The 21,515-nt window shown below is 54.2% G+C and overlaps 1 protein-coding gene across 1 annotated transcript; it reads right to left on the bottom strand.

Moving 5' to 3' along the window:
• Positions 1-15,775: 15,775 nt before the first annotated feature.
• On the bottom strand, positions 15,776-20,360 carry LOC136303529 (zinc finger protein 418-like). The gene is made up of 2 exons (XM_066207177.1): positions 20,124-20,360; positions 15,776-17,703 (listed from the first exon to the last, which is right to left on the bottom strand). Exon 2 carries the CDS (start codon positions 17,687-17,689, stop codon positions 16,115-16,117), a length of 1,575 nt encoding a protein of 524 aa, XP_066063274.1. The 5' UTR covers positions 17,690-17,703; positions 20,124-20,360; the 3' UTR covers positions 15,776-16,114.
• Between the last annotated feature and the right edge of the window lie 1,155 nt (positions 20,361-21,515).

Genomic DNA, 21,515 nt, shown 5'->3' on the forward strand with positions numbered 1-21,515 from the left:
TTTCAGAGCCCCAAAATCCCAAAAAATGACCCCAAAAATCCCACCCAAATTTCCCACTAAAATTGAGATTTTTTAGAGCCCAAAAATCCCCAAAATTCACCCCAAAATTTCCTGCTGAAAGTGGAAATTTTTAAAGCCCCAAAATCCCCAAAATTCCCCCCAAAATTCCCACCTAAAATCCCTCAAAAAACCCCAAAATTCCCACTAAAAATTGGGATTTTTAGAGCCCCCAAAATCCCAAAAATTCACCCAAAAATTGGAATTTTTAAAGTCCCAAAATCCCCTAAATTCACCCCAAAATTTCCACCCAAAATCCCCTAAATTCACCCCAAAATTCCCACTAAAAATTGGAACTTTTAGAGCCCCAAAATCCCCCAAAATTCACCCAAAATGCCCCAAAAATGACCCCAAAAATTCCCATTAAAAATCGGGATTTCAGAGCCCCAAAATCCCAAAAATTGACCTAAAAATTCGCCCCAAATATCAGGATTTCAGAGCCCCAAAATCCCCAAAAATGACCCCAAAGTTCTGATTGAAAAATGGGATTTTTGAAGCCCCAAAATTACCCAAATTCACCCCAAAATTCCCACCCAAAATCCCCCAAAATTCTCACTAAAATTGAGATTTTTGGAGGCCCCAAATCCCCAAAAATGACCCCCAAATTCCCACTAAAAATTGGAATTTTTAGGAGCCCCAAAATCCCCAAAATTCACCCAAAAATTGGAATTTTTGAAGTCCCAAAACCCCCAAAATTCACCCCAAAATTCCCACTAAAAATTTGGATTTTTAAAGCCCCCAAATCCCCCAAATTCACCCAAAATTCCGACTGAAAATTGGGATTTTTGATGCCCCAAAATCCCCAAAATTCTCCCCAAAAATCCCAAAAAACCCCCAAACCCCCTCCCAGTACAAACCAGTAAAGAAAAACCCCAAACCAGTATAAACCAGTACAAACCAGTCACCTCAAATCCCTTCCCAGTTCATCCCACTTCATCCCAGTGACCCCTAAACCCTGTCCCAGTACAAACCAGTAAGGAAAACCCCCAAACCAGTACAAACCAGTATAACCCAGTACAAACCAGTAGAAACCAGTATAAACCAGTAACTCCCAGTATCCCCCAGCGCCGGGCCCTGGCCCTGAGCCGCTCCCTGGAGGCCACCGAGCATCGAGAGATCCCAGTTCAAACCAGTACGGACAGGTGAGGGCACTGGGACGGGGACTGGGGGTCACTGGTTTATACTGGGATGGACTGGGACTGGGTTTGGGGTCACTGGTTTATACTGGGATGGACTGGGAGTGGGTTTGGGGTCACTGGTTTATACTGGGATGGACTGGGAGTGGGTTTGGGGTCACTGGTTTATACTGGGATGGACTGGGAGTGGGTTTGGGGTCACTGGTTTATACTGGGATGGACTGGGAGTGGGTTTGGGGGTTACTGGTTTATTCTGGTTTAAACTGGTTTTGGGGTTTCTGGGCGTGGTGTAACCTTTGCCCCTCCCCCCACAGGTGAACCGACCACGCCCTTTGTCAGGCCACGCCCCCTTCCCTTATATGGAGCGACAAGGGCGGGACAAACTGGGCGGGGCCTGGGGGTTACTGGGTTGTACTGGGAGGGAGTGGGAGGGGCCAACGCGGCTCTGACCCCGCCCACCGCGCCGAGATGCAAATTTATGTAAATGAGAGCACAAATAAACGCGAATGACATCACTTACCACAGGGACTGGGAGTTGCTGGTTTGTACTGGGAGGGGCCTGGGCGTGGCTCTGACCCCACCCACCTCACTGATGCGCCAGCCTTATGTAAATTTATGCAAATGAGAGGCGAAATAAATGCGGGTGACGTCAATTGTACACCGAGGAGCAAAGCAGCGCCGGGGGAATGATGAGATAAACCGAGGCACAGAGCGGCGCAGGGCATGACGGGATACACCGAGGCGCAAAGTGGCACTGCAGGGAATGACGGGATACACCGAGGCACAGAGTGCCGCAGGGCATGACGGGATACACCGAGGCGCAAAGCGGCACCGCGGGGCATGACGGGATACACCGAGGCGCAAAGTGGCACTGCAGGGAATGACGGGATACACCGAGGCGCAAAGCGCCGCCGCAGGGCATGACGGGATACACCGAGGTGTAATTCGGCGCGGGGCATGATGGGATACACCGAGGCGCAAAGTGGCACCGCAGGGCATGACGGGATACACCGAGGCGCAAAGCGGCGCGGGGCATGACGGGATACACCGAGGCGCAAAGCGGCACCGCGGGGCACGATGGGATACACCGAGGCGCAAAGTGGCGCCGCAGGGCATGACGGGATACACCGAGGCGCAAAGCGGCACCGCGGGGCATGACGGGATACACCGAGGCGCAACGCAGCACGGGGCACGACGGGATACACCGAGGCGCAAAGGGGCACCACGGGGAATGACGGGATACACCGAGGCGCAAAGCGGCGTGGGGCATGACGGGATACACCGAGGCCCCAAATGACCCCAAAATTGTCCCGAATTTCCCCCCCAAAAAATCCGCCCCAAATTTCCCCAAAAATCCCCAAAATTCCCCTCAAATTTCCCCAAAATGTAAAAAAATTCCCAAAATTTCCTCAAAAGTCACAAAATATTCCCAAAATTTCTTCAAAAATCCCCCAAAATTCTTCAAAATTCCACAAATATCTCCCCCAAAATTGTCCCCAAATCCCCCCAAAATCGACCAAAATTCTCCCGAAATTCCCCCCAAAAACAGCCCACAAAAATTCCCAAAATTTCCTCAAAAATTCCCCAAATTTTACCAAAATCCAAAAAAAATTCCCAAAATTTTGTCAAAAATCCCCCCAAATTCCCCAAAATTATCAAAATTTTTTTCAAAAATCCTCCAAATTCTCCCAAATTTCACCAAAATCTAAAAAAAATCCCAAAATTTCTGCAAAAATCCCCCCAAATTCCCAAAATTTCCCTCCCAAATCACCCAAAATTTCCCCCGATATGACCCAAAATGGTCCAAAAATTCCCAGGATTTCACCATTCCTTCTTTGAATTCCTCCGAATCCCCCGGATTTCCCCCTAAAATTCCCAAATTTTCCCAAAATTCCCCCAAATAACCCCGAAATTTCCAGAAAAAAAAAAAAAATTTCCCCCCAAAAGTCCCAAATTTTTTCCCAAATTCCTCCCAAAATCCCCCCAAAATTTCCCCCCAAATCCCCTGAATTTTCCCAAAATCCCCAAAATTCCCCCAATTTTTTCCAAATTACCCAAATTTTCCCCCAAATTCTCCCAAATTTCCCAAAAAATTCCCCCAAATTTGCCCCAAAATGACCCCAAATCATCAAAATTCTCCCAAAATTCCTTCAAAACTCTCCAAAATTCCCCCAAATTTTCCCAAAATCCGCCAAATTCTCTCCCTGCAGAGCGCCCACTGGTGGCCCTCGAGGTTGGAAAGTTTTGGGGGAAAAAACCCGAAATTTGGGGTGAAAATTCGAGAATTTGGGGGAAATTTGGGATTTTTGGAGTCGTTTTTAGGGGAATTCTGGGGGGAAAATGGAGGATTTGGAAAATCTGGGAGAATTTTGGGGAAATTTTGGGAGATTTGGAGTGAAAATTGGGAATTTGGGGATTTTGGGGGGAATTTTTAGGTGATTTTGGGGGGAAATCGGGAAAATTTTGGGATTTTTTGATGGTTTGGGGTCGTTTTTAAGGGGATTTTTGGGGAAAATTTGGGGGAAAGCCCCCAAAATTTGGGAAAATTGGGAAAAAAAATGGGAACATTTGGGGGGATTTGAAAGATTTGGGAATTTTTGTGGAAAATTTTGGGGAATTTTGGGGGAATTTTTTGAGGATTCTGTGGGAAACTTTCGGAATATTATAAAAAATTGGGAAAAATTGAGAAAAATGGGGAAAAATTGGGAAAAAATTGGGAAAAATGGGGAAAAATTGGGAAAAAATTGGGGAAAATGGGGAAAAATTGGGAAAAAATTGGGAAAAATGGGGGAAAATTTTGGAAATTTTTTCGAGGAAAAAAATTGGAATTTTTGGGGGGGGAAATTTGGAGTTTTTGGGAAATTTGGGGATTTTTGTGGGAATTTTGAGGGATCCCCGCTCTGCCCCATAGATCCCGAATCCCAAACCCCGCCCCACAGATCCCATCCCCGCCCCACAGATGGCTCCTGCCCCACAGATTGTCCCGCCCCCGTCTCTGCCCCACAGGAGCCGCTGGAGCCGCCCCACAGGATCCGGCGCCCCCCGAGTGACCTCCTGAGCAACCCCTGCCACGGTGAGCCCCACGGCTGAGCCCTGACCCACGGATCTGTGACCCACGGCTGAGCCCTGACCCACAGAGCCCTGACCCACAGAGCCCTGACCCACGGATCTGTGACCACGGCTGAGCCCTGACCCACAGAGCCCTGACCCACAGAGCCCTGACCCACAGAGCCCTGACCCATAGAACTGTGACCCACGGCTGAGCCCTGACCCACGGCTGAGCCCTGACCCACAGAGCCCTGACCCACGGATCTGTGACCCACGGCTGAGCCCGGACCCACAGAGCCCTGACCCACGGCTGAGCCCTGACCCACAGAGCCCTGACCCACAGATCCCTGCCCCACAGATCCCTGCCTTGCCAGGGGCCGGGGCTCAGGCCTTGCCCTTTTGGATTCATGGAACACATCCAGGTTTGCTCAGCACCAGAGACACCTTTGCCTTGTCTGTCCCCACCTGTCATCAGTGCCTGCAGTGATGGAACCTGGGGACACTTTCTCCATTGGGTCTCTCTGTGTGTCCCATTAAAACTGCAAAAAACTTCAGTGTTTTAATTTACCTTTGAGTTCTTGAGAAGTTTTTGGAACACTCTTTCAGGGACAGAGTTGAATGGAAACACCAAATCCACGGGAGGGTCATTCAAGTCCTTGTGCTGTTTCTGTGCTGCTGAGCTGGGCCGGGCTCCTGGCACAGAGGCAGCTCCTTGCAACAAAGGAAACTTTTAGAAAGACATTTCCCCTGAGGAGAAATCCTCCTTCAGATGGGTCACCTGTATTATTTGAAATGTAGACTCAGAGTGAAAGTTTACAGTGGCATAACAACCTTTTCTGTTCCTTTCTCATTAATTGTTAACTCTCTCCTTTTTGTTTGCTTTGGTTAATTTTGCTTTTAACAGTAGAGAACATCATTCTTACATGGAATATTAGGTTTTGCACTTAGGCTAATTGATATCTATGCCTATAGAACCCATACCTATGGAATATTAAGTTTTAAATACAATACGTACGTTTCATGAGAAAAAAACCACGTTGAACTAAACAAGTGTCCCCCAGCCCCTGCAGGATCCCTAACTGTTCCCTCAGCGCCCATTCGCCCGCCCCCAAAGCGTCCCCGGATCCCTTGAACGCTCCGACCCCACAGATTCCCCTTAGAGCGACTTCAGGGAATTCATCTCCAATCATCCCCCCTGGCCTCGGAGCCCCTCGTAACACGGTTCTGCGCCTAAAAACTCCTGCCCCGCCCCGCGCCCTAGAGAGCTCGGTTACAGCTCCCCAAGCTCCCCGCAAGTGCTCCCGAGCCGTACACGTTCCCCCCGAGGACCTCAAATCGCGGCTCGGACACAAAAGTGTCCCCAAAGCGCCTTCCCGGAGCCCCAGACGCCGCGTTCGAGCCACTTCCGGGACTACAGCTCCCAGCATGCTCCGCGGCGCACTCGGAGCGCTACTCCAGCCGTGACTCCATCTCCCATCATGCCCCGCGCCCCGCCGACAGCCATTGGAGCTGCGCCTCCACCTCCCGTGATGCTCCGCGGCGCCGTTCAACCCTGTTCTACCCGCGCCTACAACTCCCATCATCCCCCGCGCCCCAGAGAGTCCCCTCAGAGCCCCCCAGGTGCCCGCCCGGACCCCGAAGGGCCCCGGATTCCCCTCCCTGACCTCCAAGTGCCCCCCTGGACCCCGAATTGTCCGACAGAATCCCTAAGTGCCCCTCCAAGTGTCCACCCGCTTCCCAAATGTGTCCTCCAGACCCTCAAGTTCTCTCCAAATTCTCTGCCCCAAATGTGCCCCAGAAATGTCTCCATGAACCCCAAAGTTGCCCCTTTTACCCTGTCTGAGAAAATGCTAAAGAAGATGACAAAAGGACTAAAAATAGAGCAAATCAGCATGAAGAAGAAGAAATCAATAGCCGGTAGTGGTCAATCAATTCATGAAGGGAAGTGTGTTACTTAGAACCAATGACCAATAACTTTCTTCATTGCTAAAAATATATTGATTTTTTAATGTCAATATAAAAATTAGGTAATAAAATATAGAAAAATGTTATTATAAAACTGAAAAATAAATTTCTAATTTTATTATTTACATAAGTTTGTTTTTATAAAAAAATGCTGAATTTTCTTTTATGTTTTGGGAGCGCAGTCCAAGGTGGGTGATGTCACACGTGGTGAGGTTGGGTGAGAAGCAGGTTGTCCAAACAGGGTCAGCCTGCAAGGGGCTCATTCTTCGCTGTGCTCAGAACTCCTAAGGAGACATTCAGCACCAAGATCACCTAAAGAACGCTTCAGTCAACTCTTCAATGAAATGAAAAATAAAAAAAATACTCCTGCAATTAAAAAACCAAAAATCACGAGGTGCGCTTTGATATCTTCCTCCTTAAGAGAATTCCGAACTGATTCCAAGCAGCTGCACAAGCCATGGAGACTTGAAGACAACTGAAGGAAGACAAAGAGCTCCGCAGGGATTTCGGTGGATTTTTATCAGGTGGATTTGGGGCTGAGTCCAGGAGCCCCGAGGAACAGACCCCTGAGGAAGACCACTGGTGACCGGCTTCCAGCTGGATGCAGCGCCATTCCCCACCACCCTCTGCCTTTGCCTCCCCAGCAAAGAGTGCTCCTGTCCAAGCCGTGGGCTGCCAGCTTTTCCAGGAGTGTGCTGTGGGAGACAGTGTCAAAGGCCTTGCTGAAGTCCCAACAGACAACATCCAAAGCCTCTCCCACATCCACCACGCAGGTCACCTGTTCATAGAAGAGGCAGGTTGGTCAAACAACACCTGCCCCTCCTAAACCCGTGCTGGCTGGCTCTGATCCCCGGGCCGTCCTGTAGGTGCTGCATGATGACACTCAATATAAACTGCTCCGTGACCTTACCGGGTACTGAGGTCAGGCTAACTGGCCTCTAATTACCAGTTCCTCCTTCCCACCCTTTTTGTGAATGGCTGTCACATTGGCCAGTTTCCGGTCCTCCGGAACCTCACCAGTGAGCCAGGACTGTTGGTAAATGACGGAGAGCGGCTTCACAAGCTCATCTGCCAGCTCCCTCATCACCCTGTGGTGGATCCCACTTGGGCCCACAGATCTGTGAACATCCATTTGGCTCAGCAGTTCTCTGGCTGCCTCCTCCTGGATAACAGGGGCACCATTCTATTCCCTGACACCATCTACCAGCCCAGGAGGGCAGCTGTCCTGAGGACAAGCCATATTCCCACTAAAGACTGAGGCAAAGAAGGCGTTAAGCACTTCTGCCATCTCCTCATCTGCAGTTCCTAAGTTCCCTCCCACATCCAGCAGAGAACAAAGGTCGGTTTTTAGCCTTCCTTTTGCCGTTAATATATTTGTAAAACCATTTTTTATTTTCCTTCACAAACTTGCTGCCGTTGGTAGGACATTTAGTGACAGAAGCTGCAGCTTGTTCTCCAGGAAGGGTTCTTGGAAAGAGCAGACAGGACTGTGGAGAAGATTCTGGGAAAGCTGAAACAGCTTTTAAAAAATGAAACAAAAATGGAAAGAACCAATCCAAGATGGTTTTCTCTATTTATTTCTATGCTCCCCTTTTCCATTTTGCACTACTTCTCCATCTCATTAACTACAAATGGATCTCACCTCTAAGATCCATGACTTGGCAAGTTTTAGACGCTGTAAAATACCATGAGCTACACACAATTTGCCTACCCCCGTTTTTCTTGGAAAGCAATGCTGGAGACGCAAGTGCAGTGCTTGGGCCAGGTACGAATTCTGCATTCAAGGAATGTTCTCTGACAGTGTGTGACCCTCAGCAGGGACAATGCATAGCAGCAGCCAAGGGGATTGCTCTGCCACAGTGCAGGAGTCAAGGCTCTGGGTCTTGGCTCAACGGGGCAAAGTTCCCGTGTTTGGAAGGCTCAGGGGCTGCTCCCGGGGCGCGCGGGGCTCGGCGTGGCGCTGAGCGGGCGACGGACAAACGGCCCCGGGGAGAAACGGCCCCGGGGCTTCAGTTGCAGCGGCAGCAGCGGCAGCAGCGGCAGCAGCGGCAGCAGCAGCAGCGAGAGCAGCAGGAGCAGCAGCAGCAAAAAAAAAAAAAAAAGCTCCTCTTGCGACTCCCTCCTGCTGCTCCTCTCCCTCTCCTGCAGTCCCACACCCGCTCCCAGTCTCCCTGTCCCGGTGTCCCCCTCCTCTCCCAGAGTCCCTCTCCCCTGCAGGGCCGGGCCATGCCCCCGGCCCGCCCCCGGCCCCGGGCGGGGCTGCCCCGTCCCCGTCCCCGCCCCCGGGCCTCCCACCGCGCTCTCGCCTCCGCCCGCCTCTGGCTGTCCTGGCGATGGCGGTGCTGGGCGGGGATCGGTGCCTGGGCCAGGGACAGTATCGCCGCGCTTTGCCTCCGCCTGTTCCGAGCCCGGCCCCGGCCCCTCCCGGGCCCCGCGGACACACGCGGCGCGGCCGCTCCCGCCGCCTGCGCTGCGCCTTCCCCGGCCCGAGCTCCGCCGCTGGCCAGCGCGGCCGCCGGCCCCGAGCCGCCAGTGTCGCCTTCCCAGGAGCGAACGCCTGGGGATGCCCGGCCTGGGGTGGTTGAGGGGCGCTCAGGGGCCGTTCCTGGCCCCAGGCCGAGCGCTGACAGCCGCGTCTCTCCGGCAGGGAAGGCGCAGCGGGGCCTCCAGGAGCTGTACCGGCTGGGTTCGCTGCTGGGGCGCGGCGGCTTCGGAACTGTCTTCGCGGCGACGCGGCTTTCGGATGGCGCCCCGGTGAGCGGCGGGCACAGGAGGAGGGGGTGCAGGAGGAGGAGGAGAAGGGCGGAGGAGGAGGAAGAGGATGGGGCTGGGCAGGGCGGGCGGTGAGCTCAGCCCGCTGCTCCCCTTGCCTTGCAGGTGGCCATCAAAAGGGTGCCACGGAACCGCGTCCGGCACTGGGGAGAGCTGGTGAGTGAGCGGGGGCCAGCGGGAGAAGCCGGGCCGTGCCGGGCGGGGACGAGCCGAGGCCCGGCAGGGTGGAATCCGCCAGGACGCCTCGAGGGAGAGCGGGCGTGCGGCCACTGGAGGGTGCAGAACATCCCGGGCAGGGTGAGCGCTTCCCCACCCCTGGCAGGGCCTCAGCCCCACTGACGGCATCGTGGTCCTCCCACAGCCCAACGGCACCAGCGCACCGCTGGAGATCGTGCTGCTGGACAGGGTCTCCACTGGCTTCCCTGGTGTGGTCCAGCTGCTGGAGTGGGTGGAGCTCTCCAACGACATCGTGATGGTGCTGGAGCGCCCGGAGCGGTGTCAGGACCTCCAGCATTTCATTCGGGCACGGAGGTTCCTGTCCGAGGAGGTGGCGCGGGAGCTGTTCCGCCAGGTCCTGGAAGCCGTGCGGCACTGCACCAGCTGCGGGGTCCTGCACAGGGACATCAAACCCCAGAACATCTTGGTTGACCTGGCTACCAGGCAGGCCAAATTGATTGACTTTGGCTGTGGCACCTACCTGCAAAAGACAGCATACACTCAGTTTGCAGGTGAGCCCACGCAGGGGTGTGCTCCCGGTCCCAGCATCTCATGGCCCAGCCTGGGTGTGGCAGCAGGGACTCTCCCTTTTGCTGCCAGACACGGCACTGAGTCTTCAGCCAAGTGGCTTTTGAGCAGGGGTGTGTGGGGGGCCAGCTTCCAGCCCTGCTGGCAGCCTTTGCCAGCCACTCTGCCCAGGACTGGCGCTGGGGTTGGGGCAGGCAGCTCGACAAAAACACCTGTGGGTGAGAGTAGCAGAGAAGCGGGGGCTAGAAGCAGTGCAGCAGCCAGTTTGATGTGCAGGCAAGAATGGGCTTGGGCTGCTCTGCCTGCCTTATTTGCCCTGGCTTCATAATGTTTTTTGGGGCAATGCAGGCAGGGAGGATGAGGGCATGGTTTTTCCCCGGCGCTGGGTGGGTTTTTCCTTTGGATGTCATGGCCAGGCCTTGCCACGGCTTCCGCTGCCCCCTTCCGACACTAGTAGCTTTTTTTCCAACCCTGAGTTTGTAAACAAGTCACTGGTGCTGGTGAGAGAGCAGCAGGTCACCCCACGTGCCACTGGTGCAGCCCCCGCATGCCCAGGGATGCTGGGGCCAGGCTCTGGGAGCAGCAGCATCCCCCTGATGAACTCCATCTGTATTCCATAGGAACACCATCCTACAGCCCCCCGGAATGGACCCACTGTGGCTGGTACTATGGCGAGCCAGCTACCATCTGGTCCCTGGGCATCCTGCTGCACCAGATGGTCTGTGGAAGACACCCTTTCAGGAGGGGTCAGAAGATCAGCTGGGGCCATCAGCTCTCCCTGCCACAACGGCTCTCTCAAGGTGGATGCTCATCTCTGGGCACGGGGGGAATACCAGTGCTGGGAAACAGCAGTTGGCTTGTGAGCATCCTGCTTTGGCAGCTGCTGAGGAGGTGGCACATGTCCTGCTCTCCTAATCTCCTCCAAAACAGGGAATTGGTGGGAAAGTTTAGGCCCAGCTCTGAGCACATGCAGCATGGCCTGGGCATGGGAGTAGTGGGACAGGAGCTTTCTCCAACTGACTGGCGGCTTCTGGTTTCTCTCCCCAGATTGCCAAGATCTGATCAGGTGGTGTTTATCAGTGCACTCCTTGGACAGGCCCTCATTAGAAGACCTGTTCTGTGATCCTTGGATGCAGGATACTCACCTGCCATAGAAGAAGGGAGCGAGCCACAGGCACACTTTGATGCAGGGCCCTGGTAAGTTCCAGCTGCACACATGCCTCGGCGATCAGAAGCAGAGCAACCCAGACTTTTTGTCCTGCCTGTGTCACTGCGCAGGGCTCATGGGATGGGCACAGGCAGCCCTCGTGCTGGAGCCGAGCTGCTCTGCCCAGCACTGGTGGCTGCCATCCAGGCTGGTTTTGCTTGTCCTGGTTCACTGACAGCTGGGGCCCTGGGCAGAGCCCTGAGAGCCTGGTCTCACCCCCAGGGAACGAGAAGGAGCCCCTGGAGAAGCTGGAAAAGGTGGGGCTGCTGCTGCTGGAGACAGCGAGGACAACATCAAGGATGAAAACCTCTTCTGGGACCTGGCCACCACAAAGGTGAAGATGATTGACTTCGATTCTGGCACCTTCTTCAAAGCCAGGCTCCCTAGCCAATTTGCAGATGAGTCCACGCACAGGGGGATGCTCCCAGATTTGGGCATTGCACGGCCTGTCCAGGAACCACAGGTTCCTCTCTTTGCTGGGGCAGGTCCAACTGATTGTTCAGTGGGCTGCCAAGCTGCTTTTTGGCAGGGCTGGGGGCACAGGCTGGGGTGGTTACAAAATGGGAGTTGGCTCCTGGCCCTGCCAACAGCCCCCACCACCCACCGTGCCCTGGGCTGGGGCTGGGGCAGCCAGCCCGACACAAACAAACCCCCCAGGTGGGAGCAGAGGTGGGACTCCAGAGCCTGTCCATGGGCTGCTTTGCTTTGCAGGCAAGGAAGGGCTTGGGCTGCTCCACTGCCCTTGTTTGCTTTGGGATCACCATTATTTTGGGGGGCAGTGCAGGGGGGAAGAGTGAAAGCATGGGCTTCCCTCACTGGTGGGTGGGTTTTTCCCAAGCATGTCGGAATTGGCCCTTCCTCAAGCCCCTGACAGAGATCACATCTTTTACCTTTTCCCTTGTATCCCCTTTTTGTCTGTTAATTTGTTGCTTGTTTTTCTAAAGGAAGTGTTCTAGGTGGTGTCCAGTTTGGATTGGGAAGTGCTTGGGACCAGCTGTGGCGTGGATGGGCCGCGCCCTTGGAGAAGGCTGAGGACGTGGTTTGGGAGCAGCTTTTCTTCCCGCGGCGGATGGCGTGAGGTGGGTCCCCGTCTTCTTGGCACAGGTGGGGTAAGAGCTTTTGGGAGATGGCAGCCAGCAGAGGAGCATCTTGCTCTGGGCAGCTGCTGAGGGCTGGATGCGCCGTGGCTGGCTGCAGGCTGGGCACACGTCCTGCCAGCACTGATGGGCAGCTTTGGGCCCAGCCCTGAGCACGGCCAGCGTGGCCTGGGCACCGCGGGCGGCTGGGACAAGGGCACAGGAGCCTTCAGCTGACGGGCGGTTTCTGGTTTCTGTCCTTGCAGCCGGGCTCTGCGGGTGCTGAGGCTGCTCTGGGCTCTGCCAGGGCTCTGCTGGGCTCAGCACCGGGCCGGAATCAGCCAAAGAAGAAACGGTGTGCCCTGCAGCAGAGACTTGCCTTGAGCATTTTGGCAATGCGGCTCAAGTTTGCAGTGTACATCTCCAAGAGAAAACATGATACCGCCCAAAAAATAAACTTCTTCAATACCTTCTGAAATGAAATCAATCTGGGATGGGCCCAAATGACATTTTTAAGCTTGCTCAAGCTGTAGCTCAGCTCTTCTCTGAACAGTTCTGTCCTCCACCTGCCTTTTCCTTCACAATGCTCTCTATTTTTCCCCAGTGAGTTCCCAGCCCATGCCAGTCTCCATCACACTGTTGCCTTCCTTGGTGCCCCTCAGCATGAGGAAGACTGAGTCCCAGGCTTAGGGACTGTCACTGGCTGAAGAGTAGCAATGTCTCAGTGGCCCAGAGACATTTTAGTGTCATTCAGAGCTGCTCTCCAGCCCTCAGCTCTCCTCACTGCTGAGTTCCCACTCCCTTTTTGTCGTCCTTCCAGCAGGATGACCAAGGGGCTCTTGGATGTCTCTGTATCCATGCACAGAAGGCTCTGTCTGCGCCAGGGTTTCCATAATGTCTTTGTACCCATGGGTATGGAATGAACACAGAGAGGGAAAGTGTCGGGCACGGTGCTTGTGCACTCCTTCCTTTCTATACAAGACACATCCATGCACACCTCACATACAGATGTATTAAAAGGATAGGGATGGATAGAGATTTTCCACAGCGCTCTAACTTTGGCTCACTTGTAAGCCAGAAGCCAGGGGATTTTTTCCCAGCTTTGTGTGAGTAGGTGTCTAAGAGCTGAGGAGAGCAGCATTTAGAAGCAGTTTCAGGATTTCTAGGCAGGAAATGGAGCTGACAACCATCAGTGTAACTCGCTGTATTCATTGGGATGGGCTGCTGGTTCTTTTGGAATATGGCACAATGGAGAGACAAGACTTGGAACAATCCCAGCTCTCTGTGGATTTGTGCAAAGGGAGAGCAGCAGGAAAACTTTGTGTCTGCTTTGGGGGACACAAGGTCCACGGAGCTGGGGTGGCAGAGGGAAACGCGGGCTGGTGGCAGGTGAAGTCCTGTTTCATGACATCCCAGAGTGGCACAGGACAAAGCTAAAAGCACCCACCACCCCACTGATGAAATCCTTGGGCTGCTACACATCGTATAGGAAAAACTGCTGTCACACAATCCATTGGGATTTAAAACTTTCATTTGCAACACTTTTGCTCCAAGTTTCAAACTGCCAAATTTTTACACTCAAGATGCAGTCGTACACAATCCATCTTTCAATTTCCTATTGCTTTAAGTTTAAATTTACTTCATATTAGGAAATAATTCCAACATCTGCAAAAGAATGCAGCTGATGAATCCTTGCCACGAGCACATTTACAAAGCAACTGAGTTCTCATTTCAAAACATCACTTACATCTTTTTAATCCACACTTATGGAAGACTTTTAACTACACGGTTTTGGGGCAGTTTTCATCTTTTGTATTTTTTCCGGTTTTCTCTTTTCTCTTTTTTTTTTTTTTTTTTTCTTTTTTTTTTTTTTTTTTTTTTTTTTTAACAGAAAACACATCCTAAAGAATGTGTTTCCTTTGTTTCCTGTTCCTGTATGGAGCAGCTCCCTTCCCGCTGGTCCTGCAGGGCTGAGGCTTTTCCCCGTTGCTGGGCACAGACTGATGGAGCAGCACTGCTGAACACGGGGACACACAGAGGGAGCAGAAGCAGCTGCCTGTGTCCACCTGCAGCTCCAAGGCCCAAACTGGTTCCCCCCTGTCCCAGCTGTTGGGGGGTCACACTTTTATTGGGGTCCCTCATCTATTCAGTCCCCACCCTCCCCGGGCTGCTGGGAGTCCCAGGAACCCAAAAAGCTCCCCCCTCTTCTGTCTCCCCACTTACGGGTACTGGGAGTGACTGGGCTCATACTGGGACTGACCGGTGTTATAAATGCATATTATAAACTTGGCTTTTTGCAAGATGTGTTCTATATGGTTAAGAATATTGTGTAATGATATAAGTTTTTTTTAGTTCTGCTATTAGTAAAGAAAATTAGGCATAGAGGTACTAGATGATATAGTATGCTTAAACTGTCTGTTTGGTTGGGATAACATCTAGTGAACATGTAAAGGAGACTCTGCTATTGAGATACCAACTATCAGCATCTACCATCTGAAGAAAGTATGGACCAAGGCCCAAGCTGGAGGTGATAATGAAGACACAGCCAAGAAACACGCATGCCCTAAAACAGCGGACCCAAGGAGGGACCATGCAAAACAGTTCCCGGAATATGGAAACTAGTTTATGGAAAAATATGAACATTCAACAGGTTGATACAATGGAAATGGTATTTAAAGAATGACTCTGATACAGCAGAGTGTGGACTTGGCTAAATGCCAAGTCAACCGGCCAAACGTACTTAGCTTTTTTTTTATCTCCTAACTGACTCATTTTCTATTAAACCTGTTTCTGAAAATTTACATAGAAAGTGAACCTTGTTTTTCACAGACTGGGCTCATACTGGGAGCAGCCACTGCCGGCACCGGGACCCCCCAAAAACACCTCCCGGGGAGCCCCCGATGATCCCCCCGAGGGGCATCTGCTGCTCGGCTTTGTAGCCCCGCGAGCTCCAAACATCCCCCCAACAAACCCCAAACCCAGGGACCCCCCGGGATATTTGGGGCGAGCTCCCCCTCCCCGGCCACCTGCGGGATGGGGGCGATGATCCCGGCGGTGCCGCCAGTTCAGGGAGCGCTGGAGCCGCCGCTCCCTCCGCTCGTCTTCTCCTCCCGCTCCTGCTGCCGCTGCGCCTCTTCCTCCCTCCCTCCTCCTCCTCCCCCGGGCCCGGGCCCGGCCTGGGAGGGCGGGGCCAAGGAAAGGGCGGGAACTGGGACGGGAAAGGGGCGGGGTCAAGGGAACGCGCGGTCCTAAAACCGCCCGGTTTCGCCTAAAATCGCCAATTGTGCCGAAAATCCACCGTAAATCCACCAGGTTTAGCTTCAAATCATCCAAATGGGCCAAAAATCTCCGGGAACGGGACCAAGACCGAGACAAGATCAGCACCGGAACCCGCAGCAACACCAAGGCTGAGACCGTCACCGCAACTGAGACCGGCCCCGCACAGACACCGGCACTGGGACCGACATCGAGACCGAGACCAAAACCGGCACCAGAACTGGTACCGGGACCAAGACTGAGACCACGACCGACACTGCGACCGGCACCGGGAGCGCTTCGGAACCGGCCCCGGGAAGGCTCCAGGACTGCGGCCAGAACCGAGACCGGCAGCGCTCCGGGACAGACCGAGACCGGCACCGGAACCAGCACCGACACTGGCGCTGATCCGAGACCGAGACTGAGACCGAGCCCGAAACCGGGACGGGGATCGGACCCGGAATCGCCGCGATCGCTCCGGGGAGTTTTGGCCGCGCCTCCGGGCGGGACTGGGCGGGACCGAGCTGGGAGACTCGGAGCTTCCCAAGGCTGAAAATGACTCCTTTAGTTTTTCGAATGTGTCTCCCTTAGTATTTTACACAGACCAATCTGATTGGTGACAAAAAGACAAACCTCATCAATCACACTGGTCAGACCAGAGGGACATCAAGAAGAAGTCTCTCCTAGGAAAAGGAATGAAAAACAATGCTACAGTTTTTAGAAAAACACTCCTCTTGTTTACAGAAAATTCCCTGAGAAAAGAATTTCACAAAACCAAAAGATCTCAGGCATGAAAGCAGGGCTACAATCTCTCTTGGCTTTTGCAGTACAAAGAGAGGGAGAAGAGAAAATAACTAAGGTCTAATCAAAAGGATAATCGGCAAGGTGACTTCCCAACACGGAACACAGGGAATGTGGGTCACCGGGGCTCTGCCCAATGTGGCTCCTCCAGTGGGGGCTGGAGCTGGAGCAGAGCTCGAAGCTCTTTCTGCACCGGGGGCACTGGCAGGGCTTTCCTGATGCTGCCTTGGTTGGTGTTGGGTCAAGGCTGAGCTCTGTGATAAGCTCTTCCCACACTGGGAACACTCTTGGGGCCTCTCCCCAGTGTGGATGCGCCGGTGGATGATGAGGTTGGGGTTGTGCCTGAAGCCCTTCCCGCAGTCAGGGCGGCGGAAGGGCCTCTCCTCTGTGTGTGTCTGCTGGTGTTCAAGGAGCTTGCTGCTGACCCGAAACCCCTTTCCACACTGGCAACACTTGTAGGGCCTCTCCCCAGTGTGGATTTTTAGATGCAAGCTCAGGCTGCCTCTGTGGCTGAAGCCCTTCCCACATTCCCCACACTTGTACGGCCTTTCCCCAGTGTGGATGTTCTGGTGCTGGATCAGGTTGATTTTCTGGCTGAAGCTCTTCCCACATTCCCCACACTCGTAGGGCTGTTCCCCGGTGTGGGTCCTTTGGTGGAGGATCAGGTGGGAGCTCCGCCTGAAGCTCTTCCCACATTCCCCACACTTGTAGGGCCTTTTCCCAGTGTGGATTCTATGGTGAAAGATCAGACTGGACCTCAGACTGAAGCTCTTCCCACATTCCCCACACTCATAGGGTCTCTCTCCGGTGTGGATGCTTTGGTGGCTGATCAGACTTGAACTCTGGATTAAATTCTTCCCACATTCCCTACACTCATAGGGCCTCTCCCCAGTGTGGATCTTTTGGTGTAGCCTCAGGTTGGCTCTCTGCCTGAAGCCCTTCCCACATTCCCCACACGTGTACGGCCTTTCCCCAGTGTGGATGTTCTGATGTTCAGTCAGGGTGGCTCTCTCTGTGAAGCTCTTCCCACATTCCCCACACTCGTAGGGTCGTTCCCCTGTGTGGAACATCTGGTGGCGGAGTAGGCTGGACCTCTGGCTGAAGCTCATCCCACATTCCCCACACTCGTAGGGCTTCTCCCCAGTGTGGATCCTTTGGTGGAAGTTCAGGTTGGCTCTGCCCCTGAAGCCCTTCCCACACTCCCCACACTTGTACGGCCTTTCCCCAGTGTGGATGTTCTGGTGCTGGATCAGGTTGATTCTCTGTCTGAAGCTCTTCCCACATTCCCCACGCTCGTAGGGCCGTTCACCTGTGTGAATGCTTTGGTGGCAGATCAGGCTGTTGGCCTGGCTGAAGCTCTTCCCACACTCGGAGCACTTGTGGGGCTTCTCCCCATCACGAAGCTGCTCATGGACCACCAGCTCTGAGCTCTGGCTCCATCTCCGGCCGCCTTCCCGGCCCGGCCTGGCTCTTTCCTCCTCACATCCTCGCCAGCTGCGTTTGCAGCCCCTCCTCCTCAGGGATCTCCGTCCCTTTTCCTCTCCATTGCATTCCTGCCCCGTGGAGCCGCTCAAAACGGCCTCTGCCACGAGCTTCTGCCGCGGGGATTTGTTCTCCCTGCTCTCCATGCTCGGCTCCTTGTCTGGGGGAGGAAGGACAAGGACAGGATGGGATTTGCCTCCGTGTCACAGGGAAGGGGAAGGAGATCCCCCGTCTGCTCGGTGCCTGCCCTCCCCGGGCTGCGGCGAGTCCCAGGAACCCTTAAAGCTCCCCCCTCTTCTGTCTCCCCACCTACGGATACTGGGAGTGACTGGGCTTACACCGGGAGCAGCCACTTCCAGCACCGTGACTCCCGAACCCCCTTCCCAGCCATCCCGCCCCTCCAGCCCCTAACGGGGTCCCGGCAATCCCAGGGGTCCCCCTCCCCTCGGGGTCCCCGCTTTGCGGTTCTGGGCTCTCCTCTCTCTGGGCTCCCGCTCAGGGAAGCGGCGGCTCTCCCGGGCTCCCCAAACCCCGTGTCCCCCCGCCACCGCCGGGGCTCTGCCGACACCGGGACACCCCAAAAACACCTCCCGGGGAGCGCCCGATGTCCCCCCGAGGGGCATCTGCTGCTCGGCTTTGGATCCCCGCGAGCTCCAAACATCCCCCCAACAAACCCCAAACCCAGGGACCCCCCGGGATATTTGGGGCGAGCTCCCCCTCCCCGGCCCCCTGCGGGATGGGGGCGATGATCCCGGCGGTGCCGCCAGTTCAGGCAGCGCTGGAGCCGCCGCTCCCTCCGCTCGTCTTCTCCTCCCGCTCCTGCCACCGCTGCGCCTCTTCCTCCCTCCCTCCTCCTCCTCCCCCGGGCCCGGGCCCGGCCTGGGAGGGCGGGGCCAAGGAAAGGGCGGGAACTGGGACGGGAAAGGGGCGGGGTCAGGGACAGGGCGGGAATCGTGAGGGGAAAGAGTCGGGGCGAAGGCGACGCGCGGTCCTAAAACCGCCCGGTTTCGCTTAAAATCTCCAAAATGCGCCTAAATTTCTCCAAAAGGGCCTAAAATCCACCCTCACACGGATCAGGTTTGGCCTCAAATCACCCTAAGAGGCCTGCAATCCCCACAAAGTGGCCTAAAATCACCCAAAGGGCACTAAAAGCCACCCTATAGCCACAGGGTTCGGTCTAAAATCAGCCCGTTGGGGATAAAATCATCTAAAGGGGTCTAAAACCAACCAATGTCGTCTAAAATTGCCCAGACTGGTTTAAATCCACACAAAATGGCAAAAAAACCCCTTAAAACTCCTAAAAAGGGCGTCAAATCAACCCTGAAAAGACCTAGTTTGGCTTAAAATCAATGAAATGTACCTAAAGCCCACCCGAAAACCCACCAGATTTGGCCTAAAATCATCCAAAGGGGCCGAAAATCCACCCTAAACCTGCCCAGTTTGGCCTAAAATTACCCAAACCCGCCTAAAATCTCCGGGACTGGGACCGAGACCCGGGACCGAGAGCGGCAGCGGAACCAGCCCCGAGACTGGCACCGCCCAGGGACGGGGACTGAGAACGAGATTGGCGCCGGGAGCGCTCCGGGACCAAGACCGGCACCGGGACCGGCACCGGGACCGGCACCGCCCGGAGACCGGGACTGAGACCGGCAAAAAATGGCTCGAACGGCACCAAAAACGCCCCTCAAGAGACCAAAAATGCCCGAAAAGTGACAGAAAATGGCCACAAAATGGCCCCCAAATGACCCAAAACTGACTAGAAATGCCACTGAAATTACAAAATATGGCTGAAAATGACCCAAAGCGTGACCAAAAATGACCCAAGAGTGACAGAAAATTGCCCAAAATGCCGCAGGATGGGGGAGAGCCCGGAGACACAGAATTCCCAAAAAATTAAAAAAAACCAAAATTCCCCCAAAATTGCATACAAAAGGAAAACTATAGAAAAAAAACAAACTGAAAAAAGCCTCAAAATAGCTCAAAAAAGAAAAAAACCCAGAAATACCTCCAAAAATTCCAGTAATATTCCCAAAATTTCCCAGACTACCCAGAATTTCCCAAATTCCAAAAAAAGTCTAAAAATTTCCCTAAACACCAACAACAATCACACAGAAAATAAAAGAAGAAAAAAAAACCCCAAACCCTAAAAATGTCCAGAAATATTTTAACCCCCCCCCAAACTCCCCAAAAATTCTCCAAAATTATCTAAAAATCCCCCAACTCCTCAGATTTCTCAAAATTCCCAATATATTATTCCCCAAAGCCCGCAAACAGCAACAGAAAACACTCTAAAAATGCAAAAACACCACCCCAAAGTCCTAAAAATACCTCAAAAATCCCCTCAAAATACACAAGACGTCCCCCAAAATGAAAAAAAATCCCTCCAAAATTCCCAAAAATCCCACGACCCCCTAGAACTGCCAAAATCCTTGAAAATTCACAGAAATTCCTACACTTGCTCTCAATGAAGTTGTGCAGCAGGCAGGACTTGCCCGTGCCGTGCTGCCACTCACCGAGAACTTGAAGAGGATATCTAGGAAAAAGAATTCCCCAAATTCCCAAGTTAGGACCCAAAATTACCCAAAATTCCCACGCTTGGACAGGAAATTCCACAAGTTCCTACGTTTGGACCCAAAATTCCTCCAAAATTCCCCAAAATTCCTAACAGAGGCCCCAAAATTCAAAATAAAAATCCCAACGGAGCGCCCAAAATTGCCCAATTTGGACCCCAAATTTCCAAGAATTAGCTGTACAGAGCCAAAAATTCACAAAAATTTCCTTTATGGGCCCCAAAACTCCACTACAGAGATGCCAAGACTCCCCCAGACCCCCTCACATCCCATGCAGAGAACCCCAGATCCCCTATAGGGTCCCCCAGGCGCCCCCGGACCCTCTATCGAGCCCCTACATATCCCCTCAGACCCCCCTGGGGACCTCCAGACCCCCCCAGACCCCCCAAATCCCCCACAGGGACCCACAGACACCCCCAGACCTCTCCGGACCCGCTACAGGCTCCCGCTGACCCCTAGAGATCCCCTACAGACCCCCCAACCCCCCAAAACGCCACAGAGACCCCCCAAATCCCCCACAGACACCCAGACCCCATTTAGGGACGCCCGGAGCCCCTTTACGGACCCCGCTGGACCCTCTACAGAGCCCCAGACCCCGATAGAGCCCCGAGACCCGCCCAGCCCCCTTTAGGGATCCCCAGACCGCCCTAAAGCCCCTACAGACCGCCCCAAATCTCCTGCAGATCCCCCACCAAATCCTCTAAGGAGACTTCCAGGTCCTCTCAGACCCCTATAGATCCCCTATGGATCCCCTATAGATCCCCTATAGACCCCCATTCCCCCACCGCAGGTCTCGGACACGCCGGAGCCGGCTCGGGGGACCGGGAACAACGATGGCGGCGCCCGGGAGAGCCACCTCTGGGTCGTCTGCGCATGCGCTGGACGGAACGCGCCAGCAGATAGGCGGGGCCCAAGGGAAAAAGGGGCGTGGCCAATGAAGGGCGGGGAACGAATGGAACGAGGCGGAGTCAGAGAAAGGGCGGGAACTGGGAGGGGAAAGGGGCGGGGTCCAGGAAACGGCGGGAATTCTGAGGGGGAATGAGCGGGGTCAAGGGAACGCGCGGTCCTAAAAGGGCCCGGTTTGGCTTAAAATCACCCAAAAGACCCTAAAATCTCCGGCACCGAGACCGAGACCAGCACCAGAAACGGCACCAGCACCAAGACCGAGACCGAATCCGGAACCGAGACTGGCACCGCTCCGGGACCAAGACTGGGATTGGCACTGGGAGCACTCCGGGACCAAAAACGGCACCGGCACCGCTCCGACACCGAGACTGAGACCAGGACTGAAACTGGAACCGGCACTGGCACCGAGACTGGCACCGCTCCGGGATCGAGATCGGCACCGCGACCGGAATCAGCACCGGGAGCGCTCCGGGACCGAGACTGAGACCGAGGCCGA

Source organism: Chamaea fasciata, unplaced genomic scaffold (genome assembly GCF_029207755.1).
Source record: "Chamaea fasciata isolate MVZ Bird 193981 ecotype frontalis unplaced genomic scaffold, bChaFas1.0.hap1 SCAF_36, whole genome shotgun sequence".
Taxonomy (NCBI): Eukaryota; Metazoa; Chordata; class Aves; order Passeriformes; family Sylviidae; genus Chamaea; species Chamaea fasciata.

What these genes read in the sequence shown, in the direction of transcription:
- LOC136303529 (XM_066207177.1), bottom strand. Translation starts at nt 17,689, where the DNA reads ATGGAGAGCAGGGAGAACAAATCCCCGCGGCAGAAGCTCGTGGCAGAG.